The sequence below is a fragment of the Pelobates fuscus genome, chromosome 8 (assembly GCF_036172605.1).
Source record: "Pelobates fuscus isolate aPelFus1 chromosome 8, aPelFus1.pri, whole genome shotgun sequence".
Lineage (NCBI taxonomy): Eukaryota > Metazoa > Chordata > Amphibia > Anura > Pelobatidae > Pelobates > Pelobates fuscus.
Genome location: NC_086324.1, coordinates 101871505 through 101899113, shown reverse-complemented (window position 1 = coordinate 101899113; position 27609 = coordinate 101871505). Strand labels below are relative to the sequence as shown.

The following is a 27609-nucleotide window of genomic DNA, read 5'->3' as shown; positions in this document are numbered from 1 at the left end:
TTCTTGCCACTAACTCGGTTACCGCTAGGGTCCGGGTTTCCTCCACGTGCGGGAGTGACGGGGGAGCTGGTCTTTTCCTGTCGCTTGCGTATCTTGTTTCTCCGCCAGTGTGGCTGGTGCTTTGGGGCTTTCTGCCCTTCGGCCTGCAGCCCAGGTGGGCTAGATTGCGTGTGGATAAGTAGTTGAGGCGACATTGTGCCCGAGGGCATTCCCTACACTCCCCGCCGTCCGAGGGTCCGCTTACCCAGCGTCGGTGGTGCAGGTGTCATGGTTCGGGCTGCTTGTTGCTGCTTCATGAGTGTGTCCCAGAAGCGGTTCAGTATCGCCTCTAGCTTCTGTAGGGGTGCTTTCCTTGGCATTTGTGCCGAGTGTGTGCTCGCCATGTGAGTCGCTTCGCCGGCCGCCATTTTAGTTGCACTCTGTAAGGGTCTGAGGGGGGGGGAAGGAGGTGAGTGTGCATAGGGGGCTGTACTCGGCTTTACCATCCAGGAGATCGTCCGCCTCTCCCTGGCTTGGACGCATGTAGGCCCCATGTGCTGTTGGTCGGGTTCCCGGGCAGTGTAAATCTTGTTTGTAGGTTCATTCGATGCCCCTTGAGTCCCTTGACTCGTTGTGTGCCCTCCGGCTCAGAATCGTGTCTGTTTTCGGGGTATTTATCCCCAGTTTTGTCGATTTGTGCAGGAGCTGATTCACAGCACGTCTGTCCTGCTCGGCAGTTAGGCTCTGCCCCACTATTAATATTGTTTTTGTATTTTATTGTACTCTATTGTATCAATGCAATGTTTTATGGACCCAGGACATACTTGAAAATGAGAGAAATCGCAATGTATCCTTCCTGGTAAAATATTTTATAAATAAATAATGTAAACAAAGGGTTAAGGGGGCATGAACAGTGCCCAAACCACATCAATAAGATGAAATTGAAGTGGTAATGATACCGGAGAAACTGACGGAAGCAAAGCACAGAGAGATGGACACAGGTTTCTTCAGGAAGGAAGAGATTCTTTATTGGATCACCGATCGGGACTCAGAGGGACTAACGTCACCAAAATACAGCAAGTTCTGAGCCCCGGACAATAGTGCAGGCTCCTTATATAGGCACATAACTCCTCCCATATTAAGCTCCACCCGCACATTCTCTTGACCAATCAATACAAATAAGAATTAACTTCCTGCTTGACCGCACGGCTTGTCCAGCACAATGGAGGAGGGGAATACTACATCCTGTATTCTTGCACATGCTCCGTACACTACTGATCGTATCTTGCCTCGTGCAACCAACTGATCGATACGTCAGCATATGCACGTACACATGCCACGTGGTAATCTCGGCCTACTAAATTTATTTTTACTGAGATTCCACCACAGTCTGGGTGCTTATAGTGTCCCTTTAAATCATGCAGTTTTCTAGATAAACTCATATTATTAATTATTAAAATGAAATAAACAATTCTTTTAGATTACGTTACATTTTTTCGTATCTTTCTAGAACACTGAAAATGTGATCTTAAAAGCTACACGTCTCTTTATAAACTCATGCCTATACTATCATATACCATAATAGTTATGGTAAAATGTGCGATTGCCATGGTTATGAGAAATGGTGTTGTGAAATTCTCCTGCCAGACAGACAAGGAGAGAGAGCGTGTGTAGCAGAATCCGGTGTGAGCTCAGTGCCCTCCCCCAGGTCATGATGTGAGGAGTGGCTGAAGGTCGCACCAGGAGGAAGTTGCACGTTTAACAGGGCTCCTTCAAAACACATTGTTAACGGACAGGGCTGCAGCCTGCCATCCATCCCATTCATCCTATTGTCAGTGCTTCTACTCAACCAGCAAAATGTCAGCGGTCGATTTGGAAAAGCTCCGGATGTCAGGAGCTGGCAAAGCAATAGCAGTGCTGACCAGCGGAGGTGATGCACAAGGTGAGTAAAAATCACATTATCTTCTTAGTTGAAGGCTGCAAGCTTTTCATGTGCAGCAACACCAGGGCTGACACCTGCTTCTCCTCTAATGCTCAATTATTTATATCACACAGGCCTTACATATTGTCTTTAAATCACAGTATTTTTTCAGAGGTCCCATTGATTTCCTATCAGACATGGGTGATCAATTTTCAGCATTTTAGTTCACTAATATGTTAGTAATGAGACGGGAACTTGGGAGTGCTGCTGTGTTGTTAGTTATCACTGGGATGAAGGGCTAAAGTCCATTTAAGCTTTACTGTGTATGTTTATGGTTATAGCACCAAAAGTGATTTCATAACTTATGTATTCAAAATAATGTGACATGTACTGTAAAAAAATATTTTGTCTTGAAATTCAGAGGCAAAGTAACTAACCACTGAAGAACATTGTTTTTTATTTTTATCTAATTGCAACTCCTTTTTTAATGCGAATTGTTTAAAAAATGCACACAACTTTTTCAGTGACTGACTCCACGTAATTTTATATATTTTTTTATTAACTTAATAATTTTGTACAGTTTGTGTATTTAAATCACATGCGCCCATGTTGTTGTTGTTGTTCTTAAATGATCTGGAGTCTGGAAATTTCATTTTGGAATATGATCCTTAAAGTTCAGATTGTTCACACCGCACAGTATGCTGTCATGAGGTTATTGTTGCATATTCTATATAAAATAGCGTACATTTGTTTTTGAATTAAGAAAATTATAGTCAATTGTCATAATAATACGTTATAAGTTTCATTTCTGAAACATTGCACACCTAGGATAAACTCCTCAAAATTTATTTATTTTTTAACGTAATGTATAGATTGTGTTCTCTTTTATGTGTAGTACGAATAAAAGGTTAATTCAGATTTCATTTAAAGTGGGTATACTACATATATACTATAAGTGCCCCAAGTATGATTCGTGCAAGTAATCAATTCTATGATCTTCCTGTCATGGCATGTTTAGATGCATTTGTGACACAGGTCTGTGTCTGGTAACTTTCATCCCCTGCACGCTTGTGCGGCTGTGCTAGTCCAGTGAAAGGAGGTACTAGCTAGATTATGGCCTCATATACCCTGTGCCCTCAGGCACTAATGCCCTGGCACTGTGAGTGATTCGAAGAAGAGATATCTGTGTCACTAATGGCAAACAAGTACTACTCTGTCCCAAGTAAATAGAAACAGGGCCTCAAGGAGCTTGTAGCAGCTAGCAACTGAGTAGGAGCCAAGTATTTATTGCTTTAGGAGCTGTTTTAGTTTAAAGGGAAACTCCAGTGCCAGAAAAACGATCCGTTTTTCTGGCACTGGAGGGTCCCTCTCCCTCCCACCCACCAATCCCCGGTTACTGAAGGGGTAAAAACCCCTTCAGTCACTTACCTGGGACAGCGGCGATGTCCCTCGCCGCTGTCTCCGCCTCCGCGACGCTCCTCCTAGTGATTACGTCGGCCGGTGGGCGAGACTAATCTCGCTCACCGGCCGAGGAGACCTAATGCGCATGCGCGGAAATGCTGCGCATGCGCATTACGTCTCCCCATAGGAAAGCATTGAAAAATCATTTCAATGCTTTCCTATGGGGTTTTGAGCGACGCTGGAGGTCCTCACACAGCGTGAGGACGTCCAGCGACGCTCTAGCACAGGAAACCTGTGCTAGAAACAAGGAAGTGACCTCTAGTGGCTGTCTAATAGACAGCCACTAGAGGTGGAGTTAACCCTGCAATGTAAATATTGCAGTTTATGAAAAACTGCAATAATTACAGTTGCAGGGTTAAGGGTAGTGGGAGTTGGCACCCAGACCACTCCAATGAGCAGAAGTGGTCTGGGTGCCTGGAGTGTCCCTTTAAGTATACTCAGGATCATCCTCATTACTTAAAACTAAAGGCTTGCTGTGCTAATGTGGGACAGTGTTACTTTAGTTACTCTTGCTGTGTAAAAAAGTAACATTGAGTTTCAGATGTGAATTTTGGTCACTGCTCCACTATATCAGAGTCCACACTTATTACTTGTGGTACGTGGCAGAATAATTTCCCCTAGTACTTGGTATTTAAGATTGCCTTTTTTTTTTTTTTTTTAGTCATGTTTTCTTAATAAATGTGTACTTTCTAAATTTACAGGTATGAATGCTGCTGTTCGTGCAGTTACCCGCATGGGTATATATGTTGGAGCTAAAGTATTTCTTATATATGAGGTGGGTATTATTAATCAAAACTGTATATGTGGCCAAAACACAAAATGGGGTGTGTTCACTAACCTGTGTAGTGCAGTGAGTTGAAATATATATTGCAAAATTTAGGGCCATTCACTAAAGTGAGAAATCAAAGCGAATTTCACATTTAAGGTAAAAGTAGCAGACATTGAACGATTCTCTGAATCAGTTATGCTCTGTTTGGCCTCTTTGGCCTTAAATTTGATTTATTTACTAAATCTTAATTTAGTAAATAACCCTGATAACACAGTATAAAACATTTTCCCGCTCTGCAATGTTCACAACCTGGCAATAACTGTATATGTGGCCAAAACACAAAATGTGGTGTGTTCACTAACCTATGTACTGCAGTGAGTTGAAATATATATTGCAAAATTTAGTTGAAAAAAATTCTCCCGCTCTGCAATGTTCACAACCTGGCTATTTTGGCATGCATTTTTGGAATTTGTTAAAGCGGCACTGTCATGCCGAATTCCGTTTTTTTTTTAACCCCCCTCCCGCCTCAACTACATCCAATCGACCCCCTAGTCATCCCCAAATGCCCCTATGCCCCCCACATTACCTATTTTTTATTCTTTATTTTCTGCCCCGATCTATATTCAGGGCGCCGCCATCTTTGTGTGGGTAGGTGAAGTCCCTGTGGGACACGTCATCTACCCACACTACACAGACTGTAAGATTCCCGCACATGCCCAGTGAAACACCTGGACATGCGAACGGGAATTTCACCTATTCATTCATTCATCAGACAGACGAATTAATGAATAGAAAAATCAGACGAACAAACTAACACTGTGTATCAGTGTTCGTTTGTTTGTTCGGTTTATTACAAGGAGGGAGCTACCGACGTGCAGCTCCCTCCTTGTAATATGTAAAGACAGAAGCGGCAGGGAGCAGTGCTCCCCACCACTTCATTAGCCCCCCAGGTCCTCCCCTCACTCTATGGGGGTCAATATGACCCCCATAATAGCACAAGGGAGATTAAAATCTCCCCAATGCCCCTACTCGCTATACCGCGAGTAGGGGCATGTCCACTAAACAGTGAGCAGCCTGTGGCTGCTCACTGTAAAAAAAAAAAAAAAAAAAAAAGGGTAATAAGGGGGGGACGGGGGACCTACTGTGGGGGCCATAATGGGAATGAGGGGGGACCTACTGTCCTCCCCTCAGGCCCCCACCCCTGGGCGGCGGGTGGGGGCCATAATAGTAATAAGGGGGGGGGACCTACTGTCCTCCCCTCAGGCCCCCACCCCTGGGCGGCGGGTGGGGGCCATAATAGTAATAAGGGGGGGGGACCTACTGTCCTCCACCCCCCGGCCCCCACCCCTGGGCGGCGGGTGGGGGCCATAATAGTAATAAGGGGGGGGGACCTACTGTCCTCCACCCCCCGGCCCCCACCCCTGGGCGGCGGGTGGGGGCCATAATAGTAATAGGGGGGGGGGGGGACCTACTGTCCCCCCCCCCGGCCCCCACCCCTGGGCGGCGGGTGGGGGCCATAATAGTAATAAGGGGGGGGGACGGGACCTACTGTCCTCCCCCCCCCCCGGCCCCCACCCCTGGGCGGCGGGTGGGGGCCATAACAGTAACAAGGGGGGGGACGGGACCTACTGTCCTCCCCCCCCCGGCCCCCACCCCTGGGCGGCGGGTGGGGGCCATAACAGTAACAAGGGGGGGGGACCTACTGTCCTCCCCCCCGGCCCCCACCCCTGGGCGGCGGGTGGGGGCCATAATAGTAATAAGGGGGGGGATCTACTGTCCTCCCACCCCTGGGCGGGGGGTGGGGGCCATAACGATAATGGGGGGGGGACCTACTGTCCTCCCCCCGCCCCCACCCCTGGGCGGCGGGTGGGGGCACTAAGTAAATCCCCCCCCCCATCAAGGTGACTAGGGGTGCCCAAGCCCCTAGTCACCCACCCCCCACCCAAATAAAAAATGCCCCTACCTACCCCCCTCACCCTAAAAAATAGTGAGGGGGGAATAAAATTGCTAACCTGTAAAGTAAAATTAAACTTACCATTCAACGTCTTCTTTTTTCTAAAATCTTCATTTTTCAGCCCCAAAAAAGGCCAAATAAAAATCCATCATAGCCGTCGAACTAAAAATAAAATAAAAAACCCGAGCGCAAAAAAAAAAACCCGACGAAAAAGAAAAAACCCGAGCGCACAAAAAAAATAATCCATCTTCACCCATGGAGGGCTCCGCGCAGACTGAGCTCCGCAGGGCTGGGCAAGGCTTAAAAAGCCTTGCCCTGCAATTAGCCTAAGAACACTCTGATTGGTGGGTTTAAGCCAATCAGAGTGCTCTTTGTCATTTTACAAGCGTGGGAAAGTTCTTTGGAATTTTCCCACGCTTGTAAAATGACACAGAGCACTGTGATTGGATGGCTTGAAATCCATCCAATCACAGTGCTCTGTGTCATTTTACAAGCGTGGGAAAGTTCTTTGGAACTTTCCCACGCTTGTAAAATGACACAGAGCACTGTGATTGGATGGCTTGAAATCCATCCAATCACAGTGCTCTGTGTCATTTTACAAGCGTGGGAAAATTCTTTGGAACTTTCCCACGCTTGTAAAATGACACAGAGCACTGTGATTGGATGGATTTCAAGCCATCCAATCACAGTGCTCTGTGTCATTTTACAAGCGTGGGAAAATTCCAAAGAACTTTCCCACGCTTGTAAAATGACACAGAGCACTGTGATTGGATGGATTTCAAGCCATCCAATCACAGTGCTCTGTGTCATTTTACAAGCGTGGGAAAGTTCCAAAGAATTTTCCCACGCTTGTAAAATGACACAGAGCACTGTGATTGGATGGATTTCAAGCCATCCAATCACAGTGCTCTGTGTCATTTTACAAGCGTGGGAAAGATCCAAAGAATTTTCCCACGCTTGTAAAATGACACAGAGCACTGTGATTGGATGGATTTCAAGCCATCCAATCACAGTGCTCTGTGTCATTTTACAAGCGTGGGAAAATTCCAAAGAACTTTCCCACGCTTGTAAAATGACAAAGAGCACTCTGATTGGCTTAAACCCACCAATCAGAGTGTTCTTAGGCTAATTGCAGGGCGGGGCAAGGCTTTATAAGCCTTGCCCCGCCCTGCGGAGCTCAGTCTGCGCGGAGCCCTCCATGGGTGAAGATGGATTATTTTTTTGTGCGCTCGGGTTTTTTCTTTTTCGTCGGGTTTTTTTTTTTTTGCGCTCGGGTTTTTTATTTTATTTTTAGTTCGACGGCTATGATGGTTTTTTATTTGGCCTTTTTTGGGGCTGAAAAATGAAGATTTTAGAAAAAAGAAGACGTCGAATGGTAAGTTTAATTTTACTTTACAGGTTAGCAATTTTATTCCCCCCTCACTATTTTTTAGGGTGAGGGGGGTAGGTAGGGGCATTTTTTATTTGGGTGGGGGGTGGGTGACTAGGGGCTTGGGCACCCCTAGTCACCTTGATGGGGGGGGGGGATTTACTTAGTGCCCCCACCCGCCGCCCAGGGGTGGGGGCCGGGGGGGGGAGGACAGTAGGTCCCCCCCCCCTATTACTATTATGGCCCCCACCCGCCGGCCAGGGGTGGGGGCCGGGGGGGAGGACAGTAGGTCCCCCCCCCCCCCCTACTACTATTATGGCCCCCACCCGCCGCCCAGGGGTGGGGGCCTGGGGGGGGGAGGACAGTAGGTCCCCCCCCCCTATTACTATTATGGCCCCCACCCGCCGGCCAGGGGTGGGGGCCGGGGGGGGGAGGACAGTAGGTCCCCCCCCCCCCTCTTATTACCATTATGGTCCCCACCCGCCGGCCAGGGGTGGGGGCCGGGGGGGAGGACAGTAGGTCCCCCCCCCTTTATTAACATTATGGCCCCCACCCGCCGCCCAGGGGTGGGGGCCGGGGGGGGAGGACAGTAGGTCCCCCCCCCTCATTATCTTTATGGCCCCCACCCACCGCTCAGGGGTGGGGGCCGGGGGGGGGGGGGGACAATAGGTCTCCCTCCCTTATTTTACTAAGGCCCCCACCCGTCATTTAGGGGTGGGGGGCAATATTTTTTATTTTTTTTTCTACAGTGAGCAGCCACAGGCTGCTCACTGCTTACTAGACATGCCCCTACTCGCGGTATAGCGAGTAGGGGCATATTATTTACTAATACCAAGTCATTTTTACTTGGTGTTAGTAAATTTGGCTGAAAGACCAATTTAGGTCTTTCAGCCTTTTAGTAGATAGCTCCCTGATACCGTGGGAATTAGGGAGTTATCTACTAAGCGGCTGCAAGATGCAGCCACAGCAATGAATAGGATCGGAGTTTCATTCATTTGAATGAAATTCCGATCCGAACAAAGTACCGAATTGCATCCTAACACCAATGGAGAAACTCTTCTCATTCTGTTAGGATGCAATTCGGCAGTTTTGCCGGCGTTCTGTCTAAGTGACAGGACGTTCGGCAATACTGACAGGAAGCATTGTGGGAACTGGTAGGAAAGCTAGGGATCATGGGAAAATTGCTCTGACCAGCGGAAATGAAGCACACTTTGCTCCTCCGCTGGTCAGAGCTGGTCAAGCGGAGGAATCCTCCATAAGACAGAGTCCCTACTTTGTCTTATGGTTTTAAAGAAAACTAAAGAAGAATGGAAGAAAAGAATAACAGATCCCGAGAGAGGGTGAGAAGAGGAAGAGATTGAGGAAAGGTAAGTTCGGCATGACAGTGCCGCTTTAAATTCATCACAAGTAAATAAATCTCTCAATAAACAATTTGTTTGTGTGATCTGTAGTAAAAAGCTCTCTGTGACAGTTCTGTTTTCTTTAACCCTAAGGGTAAAAACCACTGTGCAGGATAGTAAACTTGTATTAAAGGGACACTCCAGGCACCCAGACCACTTCTGCCCATTGGAGTGGTCTGGGTGCCAACTCCCACTACTCTTAACCCTGCAACTATAATTATTGCAGTTTTTTTATAAACTGCAATAATTAGCTTCTAGACAGCCACTAGATGGCACTTCCTGGATCATAGCACAGGAAACCTGTGCTAGAGCGTCGCTGGAAGTCCTCACGCTGTGTGAGGACCTCCAGCGTCGCTCATTTCCCCATAGGAAAGCAATGAAATGCATTTTCAATGCTTTCTTATGGGGAGCGCTAATGCGCATGTGCGGCATTGCCGCGCATGCGCATTAGGTCTCCCCGGTCTACCCGGCCGGTGGGCTAATGTGGAGGAGCCGACGCAATCACTAGAAGGCGCGGAGGGAGAAGCAGCGACGTTGAATATTGTCGCTGCCTCTGGTAAGTTACTGAAGGGGTTTTTACCCCTTCAGCAACCAGGGATTGGGGGGTGGGAGGGAGAGGGAAAAACGGATTGTTTTCCTGTCACTGGAGTTTCCCTTTAAAGGACCACTATACTCAACCAGACCACTTAATCTCAATTAAGTTGTTGGGGTGCCATGGCCTTAACCTTTTAGATCACGCAATCAAACTTTTTATAAAATCATTTTTACACATGAAATGATTTAATTGCAAGACTATTTAACATGTGTAGGCTGTCTTTCTGGTAGGCAGTAGAGGGGCTTCCGCTGCAATAACTGCCGAATTTGACTCAGTTTTGATGGTGCAGTGACATTTTGCCACACATGCACACTAGCCTCTCAATGATGCCATATGTGGAAGGATTGGATTGGATCATTAAGGTTGGGTCTGTTTGGGAGTTCTTGAGCAAGGCACTTTTCATGTTTGGCGTTCAGGGCTGGATTCCACAAGCAATCCTGTCTCTTTATTCTTGCCCCTCGGCAAGAACGATCGGACCAAACCTTTGTGCGGAATGGTTCACTTTACATAATGGGACCAGACAGGGTTGCCCCGTTGTCTCCAATCCTGTACATTATTACAATGGAAATTCTAGCCATCAATATAAGACATAATTAAGGTATTAAAGGCAAGACTTTTCAAGAAAACATAAAGATCTTAAATTAAACCTGTATGCAGATGACCTGCTGATGACCCAAACTGATCCTGTCAATTCTCTGAAAGATTTTATGAAGGAGATAATACAGATCTCAACTAGAGAGCATTAAAGATGTAGGTAAGTACGTCTTGGAGAGTGAGGCCTGCAGAATTAAAGACTTGGGAGCCCTTTCATGGCACAGGAGCAGCAAGCCTTGGGTAACTACTGCTAGAAATAGCAATGTATATTTAGACGCGATACTAGACGGGTGTAAAATTTTTAAAATGTAAAACATTTTTAACTAATATGCTGAATAGAAAATAAATTTCCAGGAAATATTAAAGGAACACTATAGTCACCTAAATTACTTTAGCTAAATAAAGCAGTTTTAGTGCATAGATCATTCCACTGCAATTTCACTGCTTAATTCACTGTCATTTAGGAGTTAAAGGGACACTTCTGCTCATTGGAGTGGTCTGGGTGCCAACTCCCACTACCCTTAATCCTGCAACTGTAATTATTGCAGTTTTTCATAAACTGCAATATTTACATTGCAGGGTTAACTCCACCTCTAGTGGCTGTCTATTAGACAGCCACTAGAGGTCACTTCCTTGTTTCTAGCACAGGTTTCCTGTGCTAGAGCGTCGCTGGACGTCCTCACGCTGTGTGAGGACCTCCAGCGTCGCTCAAAACCCCATAGGAAAGCATTGAAATGATTTTTCAATGCTTTCCTATGGGGAGACGTAATGCGCATGCGCGGCATTTCCGCGCATGCGCATTAGGTCTCCTCGGCCGGTGAGCGAGATTAGTCTCGCCCACCGGCCGACGTAATCACTAGGAGGAGCGTCGCGGAGGCGGAGACAGCGGCGAGGGACATCGCCGCTGTCCCAGGTAAGTGACTGAAGGGGTTTTTACCCCTTCAGTAACCGGGGATTGGTGGGTGGGAGGGAGAGGGACCCTCCAGTGCCAGAAAAACGGATCGTTTTTCTGGCACTGGAGTTTCCCTTTAAATCACTTTGTTTCTGTTTATGCAGCCCTAGCCACACCTCCCCTGGCTATGATTGACAGAGCCTGCATGAAAAAAAACTGGTTTCCCTTTCATACAGATGTAATTTACCTTAAATAATTGTATCTCAATCTCTAAATTGAACTTTAATCACATACAGGAGGCTCTTGCAGGGTCTAGCAAGCTATTAACATAGCAGGGGATAAGAAATTCTTAATTAAACAGAACTTGCAATAAGGAAAGCCTTAATAGGGCTCTCTTTACAGGAAGTGTTTATGGAAGGCTGTGCAAGTCACATGCAGGGAGGTGTGACTAGGGTTCATAAACAAAGGGATTTCACTCCTAAATGGCAGAGGATTGAGCAGTGAGGCTGCAGGGGCATGTTCTATACACCAAAACTGCTTCATTAAGCTAAAGTTGTTCAGGTGACTAGTGTACCTTTAAATTATCATACATACCATATTATGTAGAAGATCTTAATCTAGATAAGTGGTTACAAAAAAATATTGCACATTGCGCATTGATCAGCTAATTGCGCATTGATCAGCATTGATCAGCTAAATATTGCGCATTGATCAGCTAATGGTGCTAAATAGAATTAAATCCTTTCCTCAAGATCTAACTATGTAATAAAGAGCTATTTTCGTATACGTGAATTAAACATTTTCTAAATCAAAATATTGTTTGTTAAGGACATCTGTTTACAAATGAGCCAATGGATAAGGTGATCTCAAAAGTTATGAGGTCTATGTTAAAAATAGAGGCTCCCAAAACCATTCCAGCATGGAAAAAGTGGTAAAAGGCTTTAAAAATAAACATTAAGAGAGCGGAGTGGTGCTTAGTTCTTTCTAAAACCTGCAAAATTGTCCACTGCTTGTATCTAACGCAAATGCTATTCAAAGTAATGAATATATGGTATTTGGTCCTGTCGAGACTGGCTAAAATGTATAATACTGCTTCTCCATTTTGCTGGAGATGTAATAGACAACTTGGTTTATCCATATCAGGTAAACTGTGATATAATCAAAAAAAAGTGGATAGAAGTTTTTCCTAAAGCTCTAGAGAACGCCATTTTACATCTGAATATTAACCTACTGCAAAGGAAAGGGGTGTGTGTGTGTGTATATATATGTCATTTTATGATTGCAGTTAAATTCTCATTGCCCAAAATTGGAAATCCTTAAATACTTTTACACTAGTTAATCTGAATTCAGAGGTGCTGTATCAGTTAAATATGGAAGCATTACTATATAGATCCCAAATATTAGTGTAAAAATTGGATTAAAAACAAAAAAGTCACCGATTTCTGCCTAATCAGACCTTGTGTTAACTACCACTAGAAGACGATTTAACCAGAGTAATTCTTTTTCAATGGTTAATTTTTCCCAATACCCCTGATTGATTTATTTTTATCTTTTCTCTTTTTTTTTTGTGTGGAATGCTTTTATATTTGTTGATGTTGTTATTGTTCATAAAAGAAAAGATAATAATAAAAAAAGATTGTATTATCTGTGGCTGTGACTGTGGGGACAAAAAACAATCAAAAAAAGCAAGATTGATGATCTAAGCTGAGGGGCCTTGGCATGCACGACAATACCAGCAGAATATAAGGTAAGTAAAACTTACCTTATGGGCGTGTGTGCCCTCAGCGCACATAGTCCATAGGAGTAGGATTAACAGAAACAATGAGAGATATTTATGAATGGTTTACTACCATTGTTCAGTCTTATGTTGGGGATAAGAAAAAAGGGGGGAAGGAACAGCGCTACAGTACTGATCACAAGGGGGGATAGAGCTGCACACCTGAGAGGAAGGGTAACCCTCAAACCCTTCAGAGAATGGAGAGAACAAAAGACAACAAATACAGGGTGCGCTAAATAAAGCAAAGGGAGATGAAACGTCTCTTTAGGTACAATGTAGACCTTGAGTGAATATTCTTATGTTCTTGCTTTGGAATATCAGTAGTCGAAAATGGAATACAAAAGCAGAGAGGGGAGACGAATAGTGCAAAACCGTAATAAGGAAAGGATCACGAACAACACAGACGTGGAGATGTGCCTAGAGAGCTAAGCCCAGCTCTAGGTAAAACAGCATACAGTGGTATTTACCTCCCCACGTGTAGGATATTCCTTTAGTGATGCTTGCAGTGCCGGTCTTATGAAAATAAAATCACAAGAGAGGGCCCATAGTGTTTTCCATATATAAAATTACAGTTGAAAATAAAATGAAACGTACTTACAGTGTTCAGAGCAGCCACACTGCTCTATGAAACAGGCATAGGTGGAATAATCCCCACCAAGGATTTCTTTTGCAGTACTGGATCTTTTAAAAATGATAAAAATCAGCCAGGATAAAACAGTAACATATAAAGTAAGTGTACTAACCAAAGGTAAGTAGTAGTCACAAAATACTTTAATTAAAACATAAAATATACACAACGCGTTTCGCCAAACAGTAGGCTTTATCAAGTGTAGGGCAAATAATCCTGGCTATTCACATTTTATAGGCAGCTAAATGGCATGAATTTCAAAGATTGGCACCAAAATGACATCATTAACACGTGACCGCGGTCACATGACTTTCAATTACACCTAAAGTAGGTGAACATATTTAAACAGTCAAAAAGGATCGTTTTTATATTTTAATATCATAGGGTTATTGCGAAGCCACATATGACCTGTGGGGGTTGAAAGGAAATAAACTTTGATGCGAGGGAGGAAAGAAATAAGGCAGTGTGATGACAGGTGAAAGGTTGCAAGGGCGCGGCCATTTTTAAACCAATCGGGCGGGTGGGCGGGGTCGGCATAATGCCGTGTACATTCGCTGGGCATGAAGGGAAATGTAGTGCTGATCACGTCCGATATTAGTGACGTGATCAGAACGCCGAAAGTAACGTGGTAGGGGGTATGGGGCTGATCACGTACGATGTGCAGGACGTGATCAGAGGGGACAGTCTTAATTAAGTGGAATGTTAATTAGAGGCGGCCATTTTATTGAAGGGCAAAGGGGTGCAATATAAAGGTGTATGAAGGGCAAAGGAGTGAAATGTATATATAGTTGGAGGGGAACATACAGAATATTAAAACATTAGGATAAGGATTGAGATAAAGAAAAATAAATAAAAAATAAGATAATTAACCCCTTAACGCCGTTACGGCGTTCCATGCCGTCACGCTTTAAATGGGCTTTAAAGCCGTTGCGGCGGCATGGAACGCCGTAACGGTTTAAGCCCCCAGGAGCCAGCAACTACTCACCTCCGCCGCGATCCTCTTCTGGGGGGCTGCCTGAGAGCCCAGGCAGCCCCCCTCCGGCAAATGAGGCCCCCGGGGGCCATGTGATCGCTCTCAAAGAGCGATCACATGGCCCCCTATAGCTGGCTATGGATCTGCCAGCAGGGGGACTGTTTGAAATATCAGACAGTCCCCCTGCTGGTAGGAGGTGTAAAAAAAATAAAATAAACATGTTTAAAAATAAATTAAATATATTTTAATATATATATAATATGTATATATATTATATATATAATATATATACATATTATATATATGTAACGTCATGCAACGTGTATTTTAATATTAATATAAGTATATAAATTAATATTAAAATACACTTAGAATGACGTTACATATATATAATATGTATATATATTATATATATAATAGATGTACATATATATATTATATATAAATACGTATAATTAAAATAATAAATAAATAAAATAATAAAATAAATAAAATATTGAAACAAAATTTAATATAAATTATATATACATATGTAATTTCATTCTAACTGTATTTTGTTATTAATATATATATATCGGTAACAAAATACACTTAGAATGACATTCTATATATATCTATCGTTGTATAAAATCCAAATAACCGCAAATATATATATATATAGATAAATACATATAATTACAGAAAAGATTACATTAGTATACACGTATAATTTAAATACCTATAAATGCATATATATTAAAATTCTACGTGTATATTTAAATAATCTTTTAACGTAATTATGTGATTTGATTAATTAAAATTTGATTGACATGCCTGACAACACAGGGAGAAAGTGCAGAGAATTTAATTCGCAAGCACTATATTTGACCCTGTAACTCTCCAAGACACCATAAAACCTGTACATAGGGGGTACTGTTTTACTCGGGAGACTTCACTGAACTCAAATATTAGTGTTTCAAACTGGTAAATTGTATTACAACAATGATATTTTAAGTAAAAGTGAAGTTTTTCGCATTTTTTACAAGCGAACTGCACTTTTATGGTCTATATTATTGTTGTAATATGTTTTACGGTTTTAAAACACTAATATTTGTGTTTAGTGAAGTCTCCCGAGAATAACAGTACCCCCCATGTACAGGTTTTATGGTGTTTTGGAAAGTTAGAGAGTCACATATAAGGCTTGCATTTCATTTTTTTCACATTGAAATTTGCCAGATTGGTTATGTTGCCTTTGAGAGCGTATGGTAGCCCAGGAATGAGAATTACCCCCATGATGGCATACCATTTGCAAAAGTAGACAACCCGAGGTATTGCAAGTGGGGTATGTCCAGTCTTTCTTAGTAGCCACTTAGTCACAAACACTGGCCAAATATTAGTTTTTTGCTTTTTTCACACAAAAACAAATATGAACGCTAGTTTTGGCCAGTGTTTGTGACTAAGTGGCTACTAAAAAAGACTAAACATACCCCACTTTCAATGCCTTGGCTTGTCTAATTTTTCAAATGGTATGCCATTATGGGGGTAATTCTCTTTCCTGGGCTACCACACTGTCTCAAAGGTAACATTACTAATCTGGAAAATTTCAATTTGAAAATGGAATGTTCTATATTTGACCCTGTAACTTTCCAAAACACCATAAAACCTGTTAATGGGGGGTACTGTTGTACTCGTGAGACATCGCTGATTACAAATATGCACATTTTTTTGCAGTAAAACCTAACAGTATTATGACATTCACAGCTAAAATGGCAGACGGAAATACAAATTAAAAAAAAAATCTTATTTTCTCACCTTTTTTTTTTTATTTTATTCATAATAAATTATGTTCCATATATGAATAGTTAATGATAGATTAAAGCCCTGTTTCTCCTGAACAAAATGATATATAATAAGTGTGGGTGCATATAATTTGAAAGAGGGGAACTACGGTTGAACAGACATATAGCGCAAATTCCAGTTTTTGTTTACATTTTGTTTTGATCAGAACGTGCACTATTGACTCCGTCCTGAAAGGGTTAATAGTGACAATGTAATAAAATCAGTTATGCAGATATTGGAAAAGAAGAAAAAATAAGTTGTAGTTTATATATAAATTAAATACTTATAATGAATAAAAGGAACATTATAATAATTGGTACAATGTATTTTGCTACTATTAAAAGAATATTAATTACCATATTTATAAAAAGTAACAATGTATATAAATTATTCTAAAGCATTATAAAAAATTAAAAAGGTCAAATTCTGCATTTAAGCCATTAAAAACCTATTCCATTTCGGCTTTTCACAGAATGTTTTTTATATCACCACCTCGCCACGGAATATTGCATATTTGGATAGGGGTGAATTTAAGAACGTTGGGTGTGTTCGAAAATGTTTAGACACTGTGTTATTTTCAAATCCATTCTTAATGTTGCGACAGTGTTCTGATATCCTAATTTATAGGAATCTTGACGTCATACCCACATACTGGAGGCCACAGGGGCACTCCAGTAGGTATATAACATTTTTCGTGCAGCATGTACTAAAATGTTTGATCGCACCTCTAAAAATGGGTGTATCAGGAATGATTTTGTTAAGAACAGGGTCTTCGGATAAAATGTGCCAATGTTTGTGAATCGTTTTCCTTATGTCTTTGTTCTTGTTATTGTAGTCAAAGATGATGGGAAGGGAAGGGTTTTTATTTTTGTATTTCAGCAGGTTACTCCTTTCATCGGACTTGATTTTAGTGATTATGGTTTCAAGTTTGTCCTCTGAGTATTGTTTGTCTAAATTTTTTTTTTTAAATGTTGCTTAAACACACTCGCCTCGCTATCACAATTACAAAAACCACTACGATTATAATCACCATAGCTCCTATAGAAACGACACTACCAAATCATACAAAGACACCTCTCCCAGACCACAAAGTTTTTAATCTTAAGACATTAACCCCAGATGGCTTAAATGCAGAATTTGACCTTTTTAATTTTTTATAATGCATTATAATAATTTATATACATTGTTACTTTTTTATAAATTAATATTATTCTTTTAATAGTAGTAAAATACACTGTACCAATTATTATAATGTTCCTTTTATTCATTATAAGTATTTAATTCATATATAAACTACAACTTATTTTTTCTTCTTTTCCAATATCTGATTTTATTACATTGTACGATTATTTATCTTATTTTTTTATTTATTTTTCTTTATCTCAATCCTTATCCTAATGTTTTAATATTCTGTATGTTCCCCTCCAACTATAAATACATTTCACTCCATTGCCCTTCATACACCTTTTATATTTCACCCCTTTGCCCTTCAATAAAATGGCCGCCTCTAATTCACATTCCACTTAATTAAGACTGTCCCCTCTGATCACGTCCTGCACATCGGATGTGATCAGCCCCACACCCCCTACCACGTTACTTTCGGCGTTCTGATCACGTCACTAATATCGGACGTGATCAGCACTACATTTCCCTTCATGCCTAGCGAATGTACACGGCATTATGCCGACCCCGCCCGCCTCATTGGTTTAAAAATGGCCGCGGCCTTGCGACCTTTCACCTGTCATCACACTGCCTTATTTCTTTCCTCCCTCGCATCAAAGTTTATTTCCTTTCATCCCCCACAGGTCATATGTGGCTTCGCAATAACCCTATGATATTAAAATATAAAAACGATCCTTTTTGACTGTTTAAATATGTTCACCTACTTTAGGTGTAATTGAAAGTCATGTGACCGCGGTCACGTGTTAATGATGTCATTTTGGTGCCAATCTTTGAAATTCATGCCATTTAGCTGCCTATAAAATGTGAATAGCCAGGATTATTTGCCCTACACTTGATAAAGCCTACTGTTTGGCGAAACGCGTTGTGTATATTTTATGTTTTAATTAAAGTATTTTGTGACTACTACTTACCTTTGGTTAGTACACTTACTTTATATGTTACTGTTTTATCCTGGCTGATTTTTATCATTTTTAAAAGATCCAGTACTGCAAAAGAAATCCTTGGTGGGGATTATTCCACCTACGCCTGTTTCATAGAGTAGTGTGGCTGCTCTGAACACTGTAAGTACGTTTCATTTTTTTTCAACTGTCATTTTATATATGGAAAACACTATGGGCCCTCTCCTGTGATTTTATTTTCATAAGACCGGCACTGCAAGCATCACTAAAGGAATATCCTACACGTGGGGAGGTTAAATACCACTGTATGCTGTTTTACTCAGAGCTGGTTATAGCTCTTTAAATTGTAAGTTGGCACTCTTAGGGCCTTAGTGTTGTCTGTTGTTGCAGTATTACAAAAGTTATTGCACCATTGGGTCTTTCCCTCTTTTATATATTTTATATGCTGACGTTTATCTGAGATGGTGTAAGGAATCTTGTGAAGACACCTCCAATTGTCTAGTAATATCCTACATGTGGGGAGTATTAAATACCACTGTATGCTGTTTTATCTAGAGCTGGGCTTAGCTCTCTATATTGTAAGTTGGCTAATCTCCACGTCTGTGTTGTTTGTGATCCTTTCCTTATTACGGTTTTGCACTATTGGTCTCCCCTCTCTGCTTTTGTATTCCATATTCGACTACTGATATTCCAAAGCAAGAACATAAGAATATTCACTCAAGGTCTACATTGTACCTAAAGAGACGTTTCATCTCCCTTTGTTTTATTTAGCGCACCCTGTATTTGTTGTCAATTGTTGGGGATAATTTAGTAAATCTGTTGAATTTTTATCATCTGTAGATTTCTTTTTTTTTTTTGCATTGTTTTAATTTTCGAATATATGCCATTGTTTCGGTGATACAAAAAAAACGATGAATTCGTCAATTTTTCCACCACTGTAAAGTTGTTAGTTTTTTTACAATTGAAATTTCTGTGAATACTGACAGAATTTACTATAAAGAAAATGTAACTTTTTAGATCATTTTGATAAATGTGATGACTGAATGTAACTGTCACTTTTCAAAAAAATATCCCCCACGGTTTTTCTGCATACTGTGTTTAATGTTGACAGTGGTTAAAGTTTATGCCCTGCTACAGGATAGGATATGGTATCAATTTGTACATTGTTTTATTTTTTCAGAACTCGCAAACACATATTTGTTAAAGGGACACTATAGGCACTAAAGCAATGTGTGCTTAATGAAGCAGTTTTCGTGTATAGATCATGCCGCTGCAGTCTCACTGCTCAATTATCTGCCATTTAAGAGTTAAATCACTTTGTTTATACATCCCTAGTCACACCTCCCTGCATGTTATTTACAGAGCCTCCCTAAACACTTCCTGTAAAGTGAAATCTAAAGTTTACACTTCTTTTATTGGCTGTCTTTTCAGAATTTCACATCTACTGCTCTGTCGATAGCATTCTAGACACTGTAGTTGCTTCTCTACTTTGTCTCTGTATATCTCTTCTATCTTTATGAAATACAAATTTTTCAGGGGGGTGACCGCATTAACCATAATTACATTGAAACTCATGTTAAGGATGTATTTGTTTTTATTTTTTAACAGCAGTTCTTCCCTATGTTGCAGAAAAAAATTCAGTTGTACTGGAGTGAATTCTCAATTTGCAACATCTGCATCTGCTCAATTGGTGAAATTATTGTGTCTTGTTATTTTAGGGATATGAAGGACTGGTTGAAGGAGGAGACTGCATAAAACAGGCGAATTGGCTCAGTGTGTCAAATATAATCCAAATGGTGAGCTTGTATTATTAATATTATTATTATTATTATTATTATTATTTATATTTGTGTTAGGTGCTCATGATAGTACAGAGTAAAATACCATAATTGAATGTTGGATAGTAAAAAGGGCAAGTCGGTTGTTGTGTGCTGGAACCGACGATGAGGTAGGCCTGAGAAAGAAGAGGGCAAAAATTAAGTAATCAAATTTATTACAGACAACCAATACAGATACATATATCAACCAGACATGTTTTTGAAAGCATCCCTTAATTCTTGTACTGGGTTTGGTATGTATCGTGAGTAAGCGGATGACTTCCAGCGCCCCAGTGTTTTTATAACATGAACTGGAATGTTTAAACTGGAGGCTGTGGATGCTGCTCCTATCCGGAAGGAGTGCCCTGAGTAGTTAGCTGCGTTGAGGCCCAGTTGATTGAGCAAAGATCTGACGTAGGTCATGAAGGTTGTAGTGGTGAGTACCGAACTTTGTAATAGTAGTAGTGGTTGTGATGGTAGTAAATTATGATGCTGTATGTATGCATCAAGAACCCTGACGGGGCACCACCTGTTGTGCGTGGGATAGTATGGAATGTTTACTGGTATGTGCTGACTGGTTTTGAAGTGAGGTAGAGTCAGGATGAATGATCCATATGTTTTGTTAAGTGGGAATAGAGGAGAATTGGAGTAGGTTGTGTTGTGTTGGTTGTAGTGAACTCTCTAGGTCTTAGGAATCCATAGAAAGTTATGCATATTGCTGCTTTGATGACAGAATTAGTAGTGGTGTCAAAAGGTTTTAAATCAAGCAGGTTAGATAATGCTTTGAAGATATGGTTATCTATGGGTAGCCTCTGTGATGTACGTGTGGGTTCAGATTTCTGAATGCCCCTGAGGATAGTCTTAATCTGGTGAGAGGCCATGAAACTAGTGTTGTTTGGTTGTAAGATTAGCATATGGTGTTGAATGCCTGTGAGATAAAGTTTGATGGTGTTATGACATTTTAAATTTAAGGTGTCAAAAAGAAGCAAAACCCCAAAAAGATGTCATAACAAATGGTTGCATGATGTTATGTTCCAAAAGGAATCTTTTGAATAGTGTAAAAGCCCTGTCGTATGTTTTTTGTGTATATTTTGATAGTGCCAATTGGGACAGTGTCCTGCTATGATGCATTATGGTGTCCAGTACTAGTTGTTGAAATGTTGGAGTGGTGGTGGCTGTGGGCGCAGCCGATGGGAGTGCTTGATGAAATGCCTGAAATTTAAAACGAGACAAACTGTCAGCAGCTGTGTTACATATACCTGGAACATGGAAACTATATAGAAAGAAATTATGACAAGCTGCCAACCAAGTGAGTTTCCTCAGAAATCTCATGATCGTAAGGGATTTGGAACGACCTTTGTTGATGATGTGACAGGTTGCCTGAGTAACAACGAACTGGCATATTTGCCCATAAATGACCCCATGCTACGGCAGCCGCCACAATGGGATAGATCTCAAAGAGAGCTGAGGTAGTGGAAAAACCTTCCAAATCCTGAACTGCTGTGGGCCAGCTTCCCCAAAGCCATTCGTTCCCAAAAATTGCTTCAAAACCTGTGGTAGATGCCGCATCTGACCAAATGGTAGGTGATGAGTCAGTCAATTGAGGGAGGAACATACTTTTACCATTCCAAGTGGTTAAAAAATTCTTCCACATGCGTAAGTCTGCCGTAGCTTGGGTATCTAAGGACAACCTGTGTGTGTCGTGTAGGAAGCGTGGAAAAAGATACAAGAGTCATGATATGAAGGAGCGGCCTTGAGGTATGATACGCATGGCAAAATTTAGTGAACCCAGCAGGGACTGTAGCTCTTTGCGGTTGCAAGTACCGAGCTGAAGGTAGCGGTTGATGGAGGTAAGAATGTTCTCTATCTTGTCGTGTGGTAGGCTTGCTTTCATTGTGGTTGAGTCTAATTGAATACCCAGGAAAGTGATAATTGTGTCTGGCCCCTCCGTTTTCTTAGGGGAGATTGGTACACCTAGTTGCTCGAATAGCTTGGTGGTAGCTTTGAGGCTACTAGGAGGGAAAATATTCTCCTCGACCAGTAAGAAATCGTCCAGGTAATGTAATACCGTAGGGCATCTGGCTATGTTCAATAGTAACCAGCACAATGCTTCGGCAAATGTGTCGAAAATAGCTGGGCTACTTTTGGACCCAAAAGTTAAACGGGAGAAAAATAGTAGTTCCCGGCCCACTTGATGCCATGCAGGTGCCACAGTGTGGGGTGGATTGGCAGCAATTTAAAGGCATTAGTAATATCAGCCTTACTAAGCCAGGCTCCGACCCCCTGCTTGTATGATCGCTGTAATGGTGTGATCTATGGTGGTGTATTGCAGGGAGAATTCTTCGGAGCGTATGAGGGAATTAAGACTGGGGTTGGCCGATGAGTGTGGTGCAGACAAGTCAATGATGAGTCTCTGTTTAAGGGAAGATTTCCCTGTGACAATACCAATGGGGTTAGTGCGCCATTCTTTAAATGGAGGAGCTGTGAAAGGCCCCAATATGAAACCCTCAGCCACTTCTTGGGCTATGAGAGTGTCAACAGCTGTGGGGTTGTGTTGTGCGGATTGTAGATTAGGGTATTCCAGAGTCCCGGATGGTATGTGTAGAATACCCGTGTGGAAGCCTTCTGTTAAACCAGAGATAAGAAAGTCCACCAAGTGTTTAGATGGGTGATGTGACATAAATGCAGTAAATACCGGCATATTAATGGACGTTAGGTAAGGCTTAAAGTACATTTTATTTGGACACATGGTTTTTGCATGTGCCCTAAAACATTTTAAACAGATATGCAATAATCTGCAACCTCTATAATTACAAGACCCAACATTGAAATTATTACATATGTGGGACTTGCCCAGAAACTTGATTAGGCGTCCCAGTTTGTCTCTTGTCAATTTCTCTGGAACACCAGAGGAACTAGCAGGGCCGGCGCGTCCATAAGGCGGCCCAGGCGGCCGCCTTAGGGCGCCCGAGCAGGGGGGGCGCAAAAATCCGAATCCCCAGCCATCGGCTAGGGATTCGGATTTTTATAATACCGCAGCCTACCTTGCCCTGCTGAGGCTGCCTGCTTCCCTTACTTCCGGACCGGAGGTGAAGTTCCTGCTGCGCCGCCCACTCCTGATGATGTCAGGAGGAGGGCGCGACTTACACCTCCCCCAGAGTCCCCTGCGGTCCACCGTCTGATGAATGAGGGCCGGGCTCCCTCTGCTGGCTCCAATATGGCGGCGCCCATGACAGAGTGGAGCCCGCCCGCGTTTGGAGCCAGGCCAGCCAGAGAAAATTGTAAGAGGAAGGTAAGGGAAGGGAAGGGGAGGGGAGATAGGCAGATAAGCCCAGGCGGACTTTAGTTTAATATGGTGAGCCGAGTAGGTGGCCTGTCTTCCGCCCCCTCCCCCTTCCCCCTTCCCCTGACTCCATATTGTCAAAGTCCTGCAGGCAGGCGGCAGCAGACTTACTTTGGAAGCGCTGCCTCTTCTGCAAGACTGCTCCCCATAGTGTTGGAGTGCCTGCAGTCTCCTCAGATCCCCATCACTTTAGAACTGTCTGCCAGCACTTGAAGGGGGTAAGATTGAATTTTTTTTTTTAAAATTCTTTATTATTATTATTTTTTTTTTAATTCTTTATTTTTATTTTGGTTGTGCATAAAATAACATTGGGCTTGCACAGCTCCAACAGCTGTTGCAAGCATTTCTTTGACAGGTAACATGGTATAGTGAGTACTTTCACAGCATTTATATCTATATTTGCTTTGTTATAGTGATAATGCTCTCTGGTAACTCATGTGACGTTAACGGTAAAGCACAGCGATAATGCTCTCTGGTAACTCATGTGACGTTAACGGTAAAGCACAGAGATAATGCTCTCTGGTAACTCATGTGACGTTAACGGTAAAGCACAGCGATAATGCTCTCTGGTAACTCATGTGACGTTAACGGTAAAGCACAGCGATAATGCTCTCTGGTAACTCATGTGACGTTAACGGTAAAGCACAGCGATAATGCTCTCTGGTAACTCATGTGACGTTAACGGTAAAGCACAGCGATAATGCTCTCTGGTAACTCATGTGACGTTAACGGTAAAGCACAGCGATAATGCTCTCTGGTAACTCATGTGACGTTAACGGTAAAGCACAGCGATAATGCTCTCTGGTAACTCATGTGACGTTAACGGTAAAGCACAGCACAGCGATAATGCTCTCTGGTAACTCATGTGACGTTAACGGTAAAGCACAGCGATAATGCTCTCTGGTAACTCATGTGACGTTAACGGTAAAGCACAGCACAGCGATAATGCTCTCTGGTAACTCATGTGACGTTAACGATAAAGCACAGCACAGCGATAATGCTCTCTGGTAGCTCCTGTGTTGAATTCTTTATTTTTGATGTGCAGGTGGTTACAGGGTATCGACATCCGCCACAACAGCGTGTTTCCAGATTTGCAATAGTTAGGCAGTGGCATGAAAAGTCGCACATTTTTATATTTGTGTATCAGGCTTGGTTGAACGCTATACTATGCATATTTTTATGTCATGGGTGTTAGTCGATTAAACATCTTTGTATAAACTTATTGCTTTCAGGTAGAGTGGGTCAGTGGCTTAAGTCGGTCACCCCAAGCCCTCAGTAACAGGAGCCCCTGCGCGTGTATAAGATTGAGTGGTCAAGCAGTCTGCCGCGGCGTGTCTGTGCAGAGCCTGGTGTAGGCGTTTGGTGTCTGTGCCCTCTGGACTGTGTGTGTTTGCGCGGACATGTTTGTTGCGTGAGGGTATGATAGTGGTTGTCGGTGGTATGAGGAGCGCTAAAGAAGGTGATAGAGAAAGTAACAACAATATTAATAATAACCATGAAAATGAAAGTAATAACAGCCCCCAAACGTTCAGTATCATCAGCATAATTAGGTACACCCGAACACTGTAGTTAATAAAGGATAGCAAGCGTCTCTGAGTGTCTCTGATCTAGCCCAAGACAGTTGGTGTCAGTATATATGGCCTCTCGGCCGCGGCTGGGCCTGGGATAGTCCTGATTAACCCCTTAAGGACACATGACATGTCTGACACGTCATGATTCCCTTTTATTCCAGAAGTTTGGTCCTTAAGGGGTTAATGGGCCAGTGTGTTGCCTCATCATGAGTGTGTTCCGTGAATTTGGGTCGTAGATGATATGCAATTCTCTTAGGTCTACTTGGTGTTGTTGTTCGCCAGTGCAGGTTCTGTGTGTCTGCTCGTCTTCCCCTTGTGCAGTGGCTCGCTCCGTGCCTCCCGCGGGCACTTCACTGACCTGTTGCACGTCCATAGTCTCAGGGTGTTGTTTCTGAGGTACCGTTGGGTGGGTGATGCTGTTTGGTGTGTTGGAGTGGGACGCAGCGTTGTGCCTCTGGCTCCGTCCTCTTGGCTCTTTCATTAGGTAAGTAGTTTGGTGCATGGCGCCGGAAGCGACGTTTGTGGTGCCGCCATTTGTTTTGCGTCTCCTCTTCTCTTTTCCCTTCGACCTTTGATGGTAGTTGTTTATTTGGGGCCCTGCAGTGCTTACTGGCAGTCTGTTCTCTCGCGTGTCAGGGCAGTACGGGTCAGTGGTCTGTTCTGGGCTCTGTGGGTCAGCTCTTCCATGTGTGGCTTCCGCTATCTTGGATTCTGGCTTCAGGCCTACGCCACGGCCTGGTATGATATGGCCTCCAGGTATGGCTGTGGGGTGAGGACCGGGATCACCCCCCCGGCCCAGAGGGGGGGGACCGGGTCCGCACAGATGCAGTGTGGTTGTCGGGCTATGTTTGGCAGGATAGCGGAGCGGCGACCATCCACTCCACTCACCGCCAGGTTCCCTAATTGTTTAGTCTTGATTTCCTGTATCTCCTTAAAGGGATACGGTAGTACCAGGAATACAAAGCTGTGTTCCTTGCACTACTGACCCTCTGCCTACCCCTTCCTTCCCTCCCTCCCACCTGTAAATAAAGGGTTAAAAACCCTTTATTTACTTGCCTTGTCTAAGGGCAGCGCTTAGCGGGGTCTAATGCACATGCGCACAGCAAATGCCGAGTGCACATTAGACCTCCCCACAGGAAATTATTGACTCAATGCTTTCCTATGGGGAAAAATCTGACGCGGGAGGTCCTCATGCAGAGCTTGAGGACGTCCAGCATCAGATAACGGACCAAAAGTCTGTTTCAATTCCAGAAGCGTCCCTTTTGGTAGACCGCCACTGAGGGCGGACTTAGTGATGCAATGTAAACATTGCAGTTCTTTGGAACTACAATAGTTTACATTGCAGCACTACGTGCAAAAGGGACACAGCACCCAGACCAGTTCAATGAGCTGAAGTGGTCTGGGTGCCTACAGTGTCCCTTTAACCCCTTAAGGACACATGACATGCATTGGAGCATTGGTAAGTCCATTGTAAATGTGCTGCAAAACGTTGCACTGCAACAATCTACTCGTAAAGATGCACACTGTGCAGCACTGAACTAGGAATCGCCTCTACTGGCCATCTGAGTGACTGTCACTAGAGGTGTTAATAGGCAGCAATGTAAACACTGCCTTTTCTCTGAAAATGCAGTGTTTACATTTAAAGGCCTGCATGGGCAGGCTTTAGACACCAGAATATTAAGCTATAGTGGTTCTGGTGACTATAGTTGTTTTTTTGGAAAACCTTGCTCCCAACTTTTTTAGCTGGCTCCTAGATCGCAAACAAATTTGTCAAGCCCTGCAACAAGCAGGTTTGAACTTTGAGGGATTATTGAGTTGGTGGAGAAGCAAAGCAGATACTCTGAGAGGAACACAATGAAAGGAAGGAACGGTTTGGACAAGGCTGGCCTGTTCTGGCTGCTGCAGAGAAGGAAAGAACCTGCATCAAGGAACATGACCAGAGCGAGGAAGGCAGGTTGACCTATGGATGAAATTTCACTTTTCCTTATAATGTTAAAATTCCTAATTGTGTGTGTGTGTGAAATTAAACTTCATTCTTATTCTTTACATAGCTGGAAAAGTATAATCAAAATGCCGAACTATTTAAGAAAAAGAAATCATCAGGGGCAGTGTTCAGACAAAGACGAGCAGAAAAAGAGAAAGCTGGGAAGCGGATGTCTGAAGCTTTAAAGGAGTACTTGACTTCTCACAAAAGGAGAAAGCAAGATACTGCTGCATCAGAACCCGTTTCCAATGTTGCAAGTGAACCCGTGCTAATCGATATCGATGAATCTTCATCATCATCATCATCATCATTCAAACAGCCCATCACAGTCCAAGAGCCTGTTAAGGTAGATGATGCAAATACTGGAAAAATACCAGAACAACAAGATGATGAGCAACCTTCCACATCATCACACTCTGTCTACCTTGCGAAGACTATTGACCCAGAAGAATCAAATGACGAAGAAGAAGAAAGAGAGGAACTGCAGCAGGAGGAACAATCTACTTCTTTGGCAATACTGGATTTGTCTGATCCAGCTAATTGGCCAGCTGTTCTCACCACCTCACTAAGGGATGCTCTTGTCAGGAAAGGTCCTGCAAAGCAAAAAACTAATTTCATTTTCCCCAAAGATGCAGTGAATAGACGTTTCACTAAAGCCAATTACAAGCGACGGCTGCCAAACG

At 42.8% G+C, this 27609-nt stretch overlaps 1 protein-coding gene across 1 annotated transcript in view; it reads left to right on the top strand.

Annotated features, from left to right (window-relative positions):
- Window positions 1–1693: 1693 nt before the first annotated feature.
- Window positions 1694–27609, top strand: part of PFKL (phosphofructokinase, liver type) — a 273062-nt gene continuing 247146 nt past the window's right edge. The window contains exons 1-3 of the mRNA XM_063430198.1: window positions 1694–1921; window positions 4063–4136; window positions 19930–20007. Coding sequence (XP_063286268.1) covers window positions 1837–1921; window positions 4063–4136; window positions 19930–20007 — 237 coding nt within the window. The 5' untranslated portion in view covers window positions 1694–1836. The remainder of the gene's footprint in view (window positions 1922–4062; window positions 4137–19929; window positions 20008–27609) is intronic.